The sequence below is a fragment of the Phoenix dactylifera genome, chromosome 13, assembly GCF_051530095.1.
Source record: "Phoenix dactylifera cultivar Ajwa chromosome 13, Ajwa_hap1_PhDact_Kaust_v1.1, whole genome shotgun sequence".
Classification (NCBI taxonomy): domain Eukaryota; kingdom Viridiplantae; phylum Streptophyta; class Magnoliopsida; order Arecales; family Arecaceae; genus Phoenix; species Phoenix dactylifera.
In genome coordinates this window covers 17,996,149-18,007,928 of record NC_143202.1, presented here as the reverse complement: position 1 = coordinate 18,007,928, position 11,780 = coordinate 17,996,149, and the positions used below count along the sequence as shown (strand labels likewise).

Below are 11,780 nucleotides of genomic sequence, written 5' to 3'. Positions count from 1 at the left end.
CTAACACCGCCTAACCAGCTAATGGTTAGCCACCAGTTCACCTTTTGAATATTTTAAACTCTTGGAAAAGTGTGAATCAAAGTTTTCTAAGAATTAATGAAAGATATTATGATATTGGCACAAATCTAAAGATCTTTGCTTTTGTTAAAAGTATTTTTGTTTTCTTCCTTTATTTCATTTCAAAAAAAAAAATAACCAACCATACAATGCATATAATATGATACAAAATACAATAGTAGGTCATATTTAATGAGAGAAACAAAATATGATTAAATAATCAATATTTGTGATGCAACAATTATTATAGTAGATGCAAAACAAAAGTTTCTTCTTGCCCAAATTTACAAGCATAAATTCCAAGAAAAATAATCAAATAAAGAATATGTATTAAATTCATAATCTTTAATTATAATTAAAATGTTAATCAAATAAAAAATTGAGGTGTTATTTGGCTTCACTTTCTTTTTTCTTATTTTCAAAAATAAAAAATAAAAACTTTGTTTCCATTTTATTTCTAAATTTATAAAAATATAAATATATTTGGTACGGTTAATTATTTGTAAAAGTATTAATATGATCATGGTATCTGAGGTGTGATAATGGTAGCAGAGATAGTGGAGGCCAAATACAATAATATGATGGTAGTGGCAACAGAGCATCAACGATGTGGTGGCGGTGGCGATGATAGAGATAGCGGTGTGGCAAAAGCTTTGATAGTGAGCATGATGTGGCAAAGGTGGTGGGATGGTGGCGACAATTGTTGTGGCAATGGAGGATACCAAGAGTAGTGGTAGTGGAAAGGATGACAACTATGGTGGCAACAATGGTGGTGAAAACTGTAGTGGCGATGGTAGTGAAGAAGATAATGGCAGTGATAGCAGCAATGGCAGTGACGATGCAGATAATATCAATGATAGTGATAAAAACGTCAGTTTCTTGTTTTAAACTAGTGAAAGTAAGGAAGTCTTACTTTCTTTTTTTAGAGAGAATGCAAGAGATTTTTAAAAATAGAAAATAAAAATAATAGCATCAAACATGTTTTCTATCTTGGTTTCGTAATCGTGTTTCTAACGATAAAAATGTGAGATTGATTTTATTGCATTTTTTACATTTACATCAAATATCAAGATAGTCAGCTTATCGAAAATGGCCTCTAAATGAATATGCTGAGACTAGATTTGCAGGAAAAATCTAGATGGAGGTGTAAATAATGACTGAATATGGAATAAAACAACAATCACATGCTTTGGCATGCATATAGTATAGGTCATGTAATCATCATGACAGTTTTAAGAGCATATTGTTTTCCTTGATATTGCTCACTGAACCTAGCAGTTGCGAGAGCAGACACATGGTGATAACTGAATTGGAACAATAGATTTTCATTGTATTCCAAAATAACAATGTTCTAAATAAAGAATTTTCTTTTTTAAAAAAGAAAAATCCAACCACCATTTCCAGAATAGGGCAGCATGTCAACTGTTTGCCGCCGAGTGCTGTTGCCAGATCATCTTTGTGGATGATTTGTTAAACAACCTAATAGCAGCTGTAAATGAGATTCTCCGCCACTCCAGTAACAAGAGAAATGCAAGTCAGTTCAAACAGTACACTGAAATCAAAAATCACCCATCAGAACCATGTTTGTGAAGGCATGTGTAGTTGTTCCTCTCAAGCTCTTGAAGCACGACGACAATCAATTCACAACAACAATCGAACAGATGAAAAGTGGCAGCAGTTCACATAACAAACCTGCACAAAGAGAAGAATATAAAGTTCTGCTAGTTTTTCATTCTCAAGGCAGATTCTTCTCTGAGCATCACCCAGGATTAATTGTACAAAGAAGGACCATTTCTTTAAATGAAATTTTTCAAGCCAGCATGCTTTTTAGGTTTCCATCAGAATCTTCAGATGCTATGATGGTGTAAAATGAAGGTGCATGCCCTGCAGATCAGCAGCAGGGCCAACCAGAAGCAATGAGCCAAATGGGAAGACCACAGTCACTGCCTGCAGCTTCAATTTTGATGTCAAACGACTCTTTTTCTTCCCCTTCCTTCTCCCACTTTGATGACATGATAGAAAGCTGACCTGTCAGCTTCTAAGACCACTAATTCATAGCCTTCAATAATCTCAGAACTTTGAAGAGCAACTGATGCACCCACTGCAGCACTTGGGCATTGCTCTTCTCACCTATTTCCTTTCACATGCATCTAGTTTTCAGATCTCTTATATAAGCATGCAAAAAAGGAAGACTATTATTGCAGAGAAAAACCCATGAAGCTTACAGAGTCCAGCAACCATATGCAGAGTTGAACATAGAGAGAAGTAAAAACCAGCAATAGTCACGAAGGAATATGATATGTTGTGTTCGCTTTGTGAGTCCTGCATTGCCGTCCTAAACAAGCCCCATATATGTCATGGAAAGCACTTAAAAAGACCAGACCTAGCATTTCCTTAATATTTGAATGTCTGGTTCACTTCGTAACATTGGAAAAGAACATGAAAAGTAAATCTTGTATCATTCAATGAATTTATATGATCGCATAGAACTGAACGATAAGATGAACTATAGAAAATTGCATAACACAATAAGTTATTTATATGATTCATTTCCTATTTTTATTGCCATCAAAGGCAGTCTCATAATCTCAGGATATTCTCAGGGCATTGAAGACTCCTAGTTCTGTTGTTCATGAGCTCCTTCCCATCAAATATGTGCAAAACCTATAAAGTTAATCTTGTTTTTACATATGTTTCAGTAAGATTTATCGTACTCGTAGGTACCATACCATGTCGAGCATACCGTTACCATACCGGTATATAGTCTCATACCATACCGATACTTGATATGTTTTGCCATCTCATACTGTACCACGTACCAACACTAATAATAGGATGGTACAGGTATAGATCCGGTACCAAAATGACGAACCTTGTATTTTAGTATTTAAACAAATTTAGTACACGCATACATGCCCAGATGCATAGCAAGTAAAGATATGGATACGCACATTATGAGCAGTCCCATTAAGAATTTAATGAGTTTGATGAAGCTCGCTCTCACCAACTATACAACTTGCAGAATACATTACGAAATTTGTCCGTCTTAATCAATGTTGAATAGGTTGCATTCAGTAACATCATTTCCATCAATAAGTCTTAATGAATGTTGAATAGGCTATATTCAGTAACATCATTTCCATAGATAGTCTTCAGAACTAATCTGAAGATGATCATTTTCATAGGATACCTCATATATGCCAAGTTAACAAAACGGTAAAGAGCAAAATGGTTACACATACGTGCTTTGTTTTGATCCCACAATTTTGTTCAACTCCTTGCAAGAATGACAAGTTGATGTTTGGATGAAAATTCTTTTCCTTTTTCCTTTTTTTGTGAGCAATACTATCATAATGTGTTACCACCAGGGTTTGAGCCTGGACTTCCCTAGGGACAAGCCCTTAAAGATAGCGGTGCCAACTAGCTGAGCTAACAGCTGTTGGCAACATTAGCACGAGATTTCAAATGATGCACTAGAATGATCTATTGATCTTACTAATGACTAGATATAAAAAAAAGAGGAAGAGTTACATTTATAACAGCCATTTCAGCGAATCTCCATATTCGCTATGGATAAGCGTATGTAAATAAACCTCTAGCTTCTATTATGGTAAAGTTGAGGGTATTTAGAGTAATCTTTTCCAGAGTTGGCTGATGTTTACTTTCAAGAATGAGAAACCAATCACATGGAAGAGGGTATCTAGAAGAAGTTACAATTAAAAGGAAGGACGGTTAAATACAATGCTCAACAAAATGGTTGCTCAAATTTGTAGGTTAGAGAGAGGGGGGGGGGGGGGGGGGGGGGGGGGGCGAGAGAGAGAATTGAAGTCAATTTGGGTGGGGCAGGAGTGCTTCAGTTAGCAACTTGTAAGACATTTGCTTGGAAAATGTATGTCCAAGTCCCTTTAATATCTTTTCTGTTTCTGAACACAAGGGGCTGGTAGAGGGGTCGGTAAATTTTCTTCACATTCCTTATTAAGGTTCATACCTTTCGGCCATGTTACAGTGTGCCAAGATAAATGGGATTATCAAGATTCAAATTTTTTAACATGGGGACAGGATACTCATCCTTGAATAACATTTTCAGAAACTTTTGGGGCAACCAAATGCCATTATAGGGAGGCAAGCATTCCAAAGTTGAAACAAGGTCCCAAAGAGTGTCTACATGGACATCTTGGAAAGAATCCTCACCTTTGCTTACCTTGATAATTGAACAATCAACACCAAGTATCTTGCAGCAGTACATATTTCAATCTTCAATCATGGAATACAAGTTCCTACTCGGAGTACAAGGAGATGCATGTTTGTCATCCAAGGACAGTTTGTTATACCAGAACTTAGACAATGACAACACATGGATCTGTCTTTATCTTAAACTGTAGCTCCAGATTTCATGAATGGCCTAATCTTACAGAGAGATATTTCTTCTCGAATCTAGATCCATAAGATTTTTCAAACATGTGCACAAGATTTTTCAAACACATGCACAAGAGTTTACAAACATGTGCAATTTTTATCATTCTTTGCTTCACTTATTCCCTCATCACATATTTTTTTCTGTATCGCTCCAATGCTCTATCACCACCACCAGTAGCATCTAGGAAGCTCCTGAAAGTTGGACTTGAGACAAACTGACAAAGAAGTAGCATGAGGCTTACAACCATGGTTTGTCATACTGATTTGTACCAAGGCGTGCAAACTGGCCCTATACCCAACATACCGACATAATAACAGAATGGTACTGGTACAGGGTCTAGTACTGAGATAGCAAACCTTGTTGACAACAATGCTCCATTTTTCAATCTCTAATTTCAATTGACTTATTAGATCTCCAGAAGATACAACATCTATCTGGATGATTGCAAGGAATAGAGAGAATGGTAGAGTTCAAACTATTATACCCAAAGTATACAACCAATTATTCATTACCAAAGAACTTTCTAAAGTCCTGTCTTCCTAAACATCTGCATTTTACTCAAAAGGCAACAGCAATTTCTAAGTATAGTCTCTCAAAACACCCTTTAGTATCATAAAGCCCAAATAGTTCAACAAAGTACAGAAAACAAGCCAGTGTTGGACATCATAAAGATTTATTGCATGAACCAAAAGTAGCAAAACATGTAAGATTTGAATCAATCATCATATATCAAGTAAACCTCCGAGTTGAAACTTGTCCAAATCTGTGAGTTTTCTTTAGTGTTTGTCTTAAAAACAAAAGGAAAAAGTGTGGATGTAGATTGTTTCTAACAAGCATTGTGATGATTTTCACATACAGGCATGTGAATGAGAATTTTGAAGAGCATTATCTGCAATGCTGCATCTTTATTCTTTATGCGGTTAAGAATGTTAATATCCAACCCACAAGTTAAGCTAGGAGGTCATGGGCCCAAAAGTATATATGACCAACAAAGGTCCCTAACCTATTTGATATGGGACTATTCCTTAACACCCTCTTGCACGTGTAGAGCCCAAGAGATAGAAGGCCAAGAGAGGTAACACATGGAATAGTCATCTAAGCAATGGGATGGATCGCTCTATTACTATTTTAGGCTCCATTTGGCATAGGTTTTAGGGGGGCAAGAGCACTTCTTGGATGACTAGAAGCTCTTTTAGGTGATTTTGAGGTGTCTAGTAAGAATTTTAACAAATACTCTTAAATAACCACTCAAGAGATAGTATTCAGAAATTTGCCGTATAATAGAAGACTAAACAAATTGTCTAAACAGCAATGATGAAGTAATTATCCCAGTGGTAGTTATCTCTGACTCCCCAGTTAACTCTCCTCAGCCGGAAATGGAACGTAACCACACCTTATCAAAAACTGACGGGACTTGAAGACGTAAGCTGAGCCTCTTTCTTGATTTGCTTGACAAAGTCCCCCTGCCGGAGCTGAAAGAAGAAAAGACCGGAAAAAGAAAGTAGCGGAAACATCCCTTTAGTTATGCCTTGATGCTTCAATTGGCATCCATTGGATTACAATTTTGAATCTTCTACCACTAGAACATATTCAATAACTGTTGTTAATTGATGAAGTTTAGAAAAGACAATATGTGGTAGAAACAGTAATTCAAGTGAAAGTTGTCCAAGTGTTAAATGTTTAATGGTAGAAGATCTAAAGCCCAACAATATCTTCGCAAGCCAATTATAGTTTGATACAGTTATCACAGCAACAAAATGACTAACAAAAATGATAATGCCAAAGAAACATGTAAAGAACTATAATAAAAAACCAAAGTATGCCATACCATATCTAACCAAACGGTATGAGGTGTACCTTACTGTATCCGTTCAGTACCAATATGCAGTATAAGGAATGTACCGACACTCAATACCGGACAAACCAACATAGTAACAGGGTGGCGCCAATACAGAGCTTAGTACCAAGATGGTGTATCTTGCAAGAAATATGTTTCATTTCAACTCATATCAAAGACAACTCTAACCAAAGTCCGGTACTCATACTAATGCTTTATTATTATCCAAAAAAAATAAAAAAAAGGAGAATCAATAAATAGGTGGCCTGCGCCTTACAAGACATTGCTACCCTTGCACTTGAAACAATTCCTTTCTGCAACCCCCATTAGGAGCTCTTTGGTCGCTCTCCAAAAAGTAATAAGAGTAGAGAATCATAATTTTTTTTTAACATTCAGTTGTTAGAACTTTAACAAATGAAATACCATAACAACACTACAGTACACAATTTGGAGGAAAAAATAACAAAAATAAACCTCTTCAAACAAGTAACCTTTGAAACCAACTTCAGTTACACATTTTCACCCCTTGCATTCATCTGACTAAAACCCCTTGGATCATTCAAAACCTCCTGAGCTAGCCCAGCCTCCAAACGTATACCATCAGTAAAGTAACTATAACTATGTTGGTTAGAATTATGAATAACAAGAAACAACCATCATTTTTAGACTACACATTTCCACGAAAAATTACAGCCAAAAAGAAAATGAGATAATGAAGACCTCATCCAACTTCAAACAAATAGGCAGAGCATATATAGCTTCATTCATTAGAATTTCGAACAACGAATGACAATATCATTTACTACAACTACACATTGCAACAAAACTTACAACAGATACCAAAAGGATGACCAAAACGAACCTCATCCATGTTACCAATCTTCCAAACAATCCACTTTCACGATGAACACACCCGAAAGGTCCAAGTTCGATCATCCATCGACGATAAACTGGTCTTCCTGCCCATCCCCACCAACCCGATTCTCCCCCGGAACCATCCCATTCATGTGGTGCAAGCCCTGCATCAGATGGGAGTGGTAGGGCTGGTGATGCTGATGGTGGTGGGGGTGGTGGGGGTGGCTTCCAAGCCCTGCACCGCCGTCCGAGAGCCCTCCAACAGTAGGGCACGCAGCCCACTGGGAAAGGATACCGAGCAGCTGGCCAATGATGCTCTGCTGCTCATGGAGGATCCTTGCCTGGATCTGCTCCATCTCGGCCCGGTGCTGGCTCAGCATCTCCTCGACTCTCTTTCTCCACTCGGTCCTTCGCTCCTCCATCCGCTCCTCCCACTCCCTGTCCTGCTCCCTTCGCCGCCGCCTCGCCTCCTCCGCCTCCCTCATCGCTTTTTCCCGCTGCTTCTCCATCTCCTCTTCCACCTCCTCATCCAGTCTTTCCCGCTGCCGCCGCTCCCTCTCCCTCTCCTCCTCCCGCTCCTCCAGCCTCGCCTCCCGCTCCCTCAGCCGCGACAGTTGCACTGCCAGCGCCGCCCACGCCCGCCGCCGCTCCGGCCGCTTCCTCCTCCTCTTCCTCAACCTTGCCGGCGGCATCGGAGGCGGAGGAGGAGGAGGCGGCGGCGGAGGCGGAGGCTCCGTCTCCGTCTCCACCGCCACAGCAGCAACCTCCTCGTAATCGAACCCCTCCTCGTCCACATCCTCCCCGCCGCAGCAGTCGAACCCGAGCCCCAGCCCCAGATCGCCGTCATCGATGGCCGCCGGAAAGGACGGAACGGCGGCGGCGGCGGCGGCGGCGGAGGGGGGAGGGGGAGGGGGAGGGGGAGGTTCGGGGGGTTTTGGGGGGAGCGGGGCGTCGCCGAAGACTTGCTTGTAGCGGATGAAGTTGGGCCAGTGGGAGACGCCGTCGCCCCAGTCGATGGCGGCGGAGGGATCGTGAGAACCGTCAAATTGGGAAGGGAGGGCGGAGATGAGCTTTTGCTTGACTAGGAGGTACTGGTGTCGCATATTTTGGACCTTGGTGGAGGCGTCCTTCCAGGACCAGACGAAGGGATAGGCGACGGGGTCGACGGCGTGGTGGCCGGCGTTGACGTGGGCGGCGATGGGCCGGAACTTCTTCTCCCGCGTCCGCATGCGGGCGAGGCTGCCGTCGGACGCCATCTCCGCATACTTGTCGATCAAAGACCGCTCCTCCTCCTCCGTCCACTTCTTCCGCTTCTGCGACGACGCCATGCCGCCCCCTTCACCTGCTGCTCCGACAGACCACCGCACCGCCGCCGGAGGACGCCATCAAGAAAAGGGGAGGAAAGACTCTGGATACTTTTTTACGGCCCGAATTCGATGGGATCGGGTTCTAATGAATTAGGGGTCCGGAATGGGGAGGGCAGGGGAGTAACAGGACGATGAACATGTCCTTTTTATGCACAGCTAGATCGGACGGTCGAAATAGACTATTAGTAATTTAGGTAGGACTGCATAAAAATTTGCAATTTATTGTGCTAGAAGTGCTGGTCTAGTGACATGTCTGTGTTCACGCAAGCCATTGTAAAGCTATAAAAGGGGATTTAGTTGAGATTAGAAACTCTGGGCCTATTATAAATAATCAACACAATATTTTATTTGAAATTAATATGTCTTCACAATCAGAGATTTTAGCTCTGATTTTTCAATTATGTATATCAAAAAAAAAAAAAAATCTAGACCTCAATAATTATAGTATCATAGGTCTCCCTTTCTTTCTTTTTATTTTAAAAAAAAAAACTTAGAAAGTCTTCGAAAAAAATTAATACAATTTTGAGCCGACCATTTCGAAAGGATTGCTTATTCTTAAATTTAATGGTAGAACTATATTGAAAAAATTGAAGACTATTACGAAACTCCTTATATTTGATGATACGAATACAAAACAGCGATTAAAGAAATTAAAACATAAATACAACTTAGAGCACATTTTTCTATTTGGATTAAAATGCTATTAACTATATTATCTGGATTATAATATTAAAATAAATAAATTATTATTAAGAGTTTTTGATAGTACAAGCAGTTAGAGATTGGAAGCACTATGCACTAAAAATACTTTCTTAGTTTGGTCATCAAATATGTGTTAATGTTCCAAAGTACTTAAGAAAAATATAGTTATCCAATAGCAAACAGCTATTTATTAAAAACTTTATTAACAAAAGCTCTGCAAACAAAAGCCTTGCTGCTTACAATGCAAAAGGAGACCTTTCTGTGTTCTATTCACTGGATTCTCAACAGCATGGGCAACTCTGTAGCGTGTAATAACTCATTTTGAAGCTTCCTTTCTTGAAAATCCGAAGGTGATAAAAGTGATTCCCATACAGTAATGTCTTGGCTTCTAAAAGCAAGAACTCCAAGGCTTCTATATCTAGATGCTTGACTTTTGCCATCTTTGTAATTAGGTGTTGTTTGCCCTTCCTATTCCGTTCAGGTACACTAAGAACTTATTGGTTGACAGAAAGGGTGACAAGTCCAATGACAGGGGATAGATAGGTGTGCAGGCATATCAACTAGAAGAAGAATAATTGAAAAGAGGATACGAGAGTAACGTGGGCCCAAATGCCTTAACTTTTAAGGACTTTTGCCATTGTCACACCATTGTTTGAAAAAGATGGAATTAGATAGGTGTAAGGTGTAACTTAGGCTATAGTAGTAGAAATCTAAATTAATGTTACTTCTACGGTAGAGTCATACTGGTAAATAAAGTGTAAAATAAGGCTATGATAAGATAAAATTAAATGTTGGATGTCGAAAGTTTTTTTAAATACAATTTTACTTATTTATACATAATATAACAACTCCAAATTAACCACTTATCTTTGTAACTGCACGCATCACCACAATGTTCAATATTCCAAAAGTTTCCTCCTTCGATCCTACACGTTGTATAACCATGAACTAGATCATGAAGCAACATCCTTAAGCCTATGACTCAGACCCATGCATCATGGTTGATCAGGGCTATACCTTGGTCCTTTGACCTAATATAATGGCCGAACTCAACCTCTTCAGTTTGTACCTTCACACCTGGTGGGATTTATAATTTATCACGACCGAATCTTATTAAGTGCAACAAAATTCATATGGCTTTCATCTGCTTTAACTCCTCCTAATCTTGTCTATATGGTGCTTGTTCATGGTTGTGAGTTAGGTTATTGAGATGGGGTGTAAACAGGTATCCTATTCCATTTCTCTCATATCTTTTAACGTGAACCTTGTGTTCCATCTTACCAATATGGTAGCTTCCTCTCATGATTGTTGTATAACTTTCCTCCTCTTGCAAGTATTTTAGCTCATTCTGATATTTCTTACTCTACTTTCGAATATTTGTTATTGAGGAAAGCTTGCCCTCCTTTGTTCTACAAAAACATGCCAATTAGACAAAGAAAGTAAAAGACAAATATCTATATCCAAATTATTTATCGAAGATCTCAAGAGTCTTCAAACTTAATACTACCAAAACACCACCTCCCAATCGCATAATTCCACTACATCTCTCACTTCACACTCATCTCTATGTTCTCTTTAACCCATCATATGTAGCCAAGTGAAAATTCAAAAACTCAACATTTAACAAACTCTAAACCGGACATATTTTAATCATACTCGACCTACATAATCTAGGAGGGTCCCTGGATCCATTGTTGACCGGTTTGGTTACTTTAGATAGATTTGGATGGAGGTTAAAACTTAATTATGAACCAAAATTTTAGAATGTTGTAGTTTCTTATCCGGAGAAATTTGGCGATTGACAGCAGTCAAAAGCTGATGTAAGAGTCAAGATTTAGCTTCTGTCCAAATTAAAAAAATTATAATATTTTTTATTTTGAAAAAAATTGACTCCCACTAAAAGATGAATTTGAACCAAATTAGGAGGCAAATCTCACTTGCATAAATAAAGGTCTTCTACCATAGTTTTATACCATTGACTGGAAGAAAGTAAAAGGACATTATTTGGCTATCTATCTCTTTTAAGAAAAGAAAGAGGAATTCCACTCGGATTTAGAGACTTGAACCCCCCTAGTATAAAACAGAGAATTTGTAAAGAATTTTTAAGTAAAGACAAACAACTGAGAGTAAAAGAGCTTAAAGCTCTCCTTTCATGTATTTTCTAATATTTTCTGTGAGATTCAAGTTGAGCGAAATGAAGGATTACTTCTTTCTCCCTTCCACCAGATCATGTATTGTAACGACTTCGAACTTTACCAAGAAAAATGATTAGCTAAAAGGTTATTAACTAGGGTCATTATCCTGCTTAAGTATCTAAAACCTCCCTAATATGACTTAATATGGAAATGAACACATACTTGCACAAGTCCTTACCATTCTTACCAAGGTAATGATTTAATCACAAGTTCCTGATTGGCTCATGGTCAACCCAAAAGCCTTTGCTATAATGTATTCTAGTCATACATGAACCATGGTGTGCTTCGACACTAATGCAATTTGTAATGACCCGTGAACTCATTTAACAAGACTAGAAAAAAGGTTATTA

General features: G+C 38.8%; 1 protein-coding gene across 2 annotated transcripts; it reads right to left on the bottom strand.

Moving 5' to 3' along the window:
- Positions 1 to 1,044: 1,044 nt before the first annotated feature.
- LOC103722007 (uncharacterized) lies at positions 1,045 to 8,690 on the bottom strand. 2 transcript variants are annotated; one of them, XM_008812418.6, is made up of 2 exons: positions 7,174 to 8,690; positions 1,045 to 1,749 (listed from the first exon to the last, which is right to left on the bottom strand). In XM_008812418.6, exon 1 carries the CDS (start codon positions 8,492 to 8,494, stop codon positions 7,244 to 7,246), a length of 1,251 nt encoding a protein of 416 aa, XP_008810640.4. In that variant the 5' UTR covers positions 8,495 to 8,690; the 3' UTR covers positions 1,045 to 1,749; positions 7,174 to 7,243. The 2 variants fall into 2 exon arrangements, with proteins under 2 accessions (XP_008810640.4, XP_089783099.1); XM_089926973.1 differs by lacking the exon at positions 1,045 to 1,749 and adding an exon at positions 3,875 to 6,053.
- Between the last annotated feature and the right edge of the window lie 3,090 nt (positions 8,691 to 11,780).

Excerpts from the sequence above, each read along its gene's own strand:
- LOC103722007 (XM_008812418.6), bottom strand. The coding sequence starts at position 8,494 with ATGGCGTCGTCGCAGAAGCGGAAGAAGTGGACGGAGGAGGAGGAGCGG.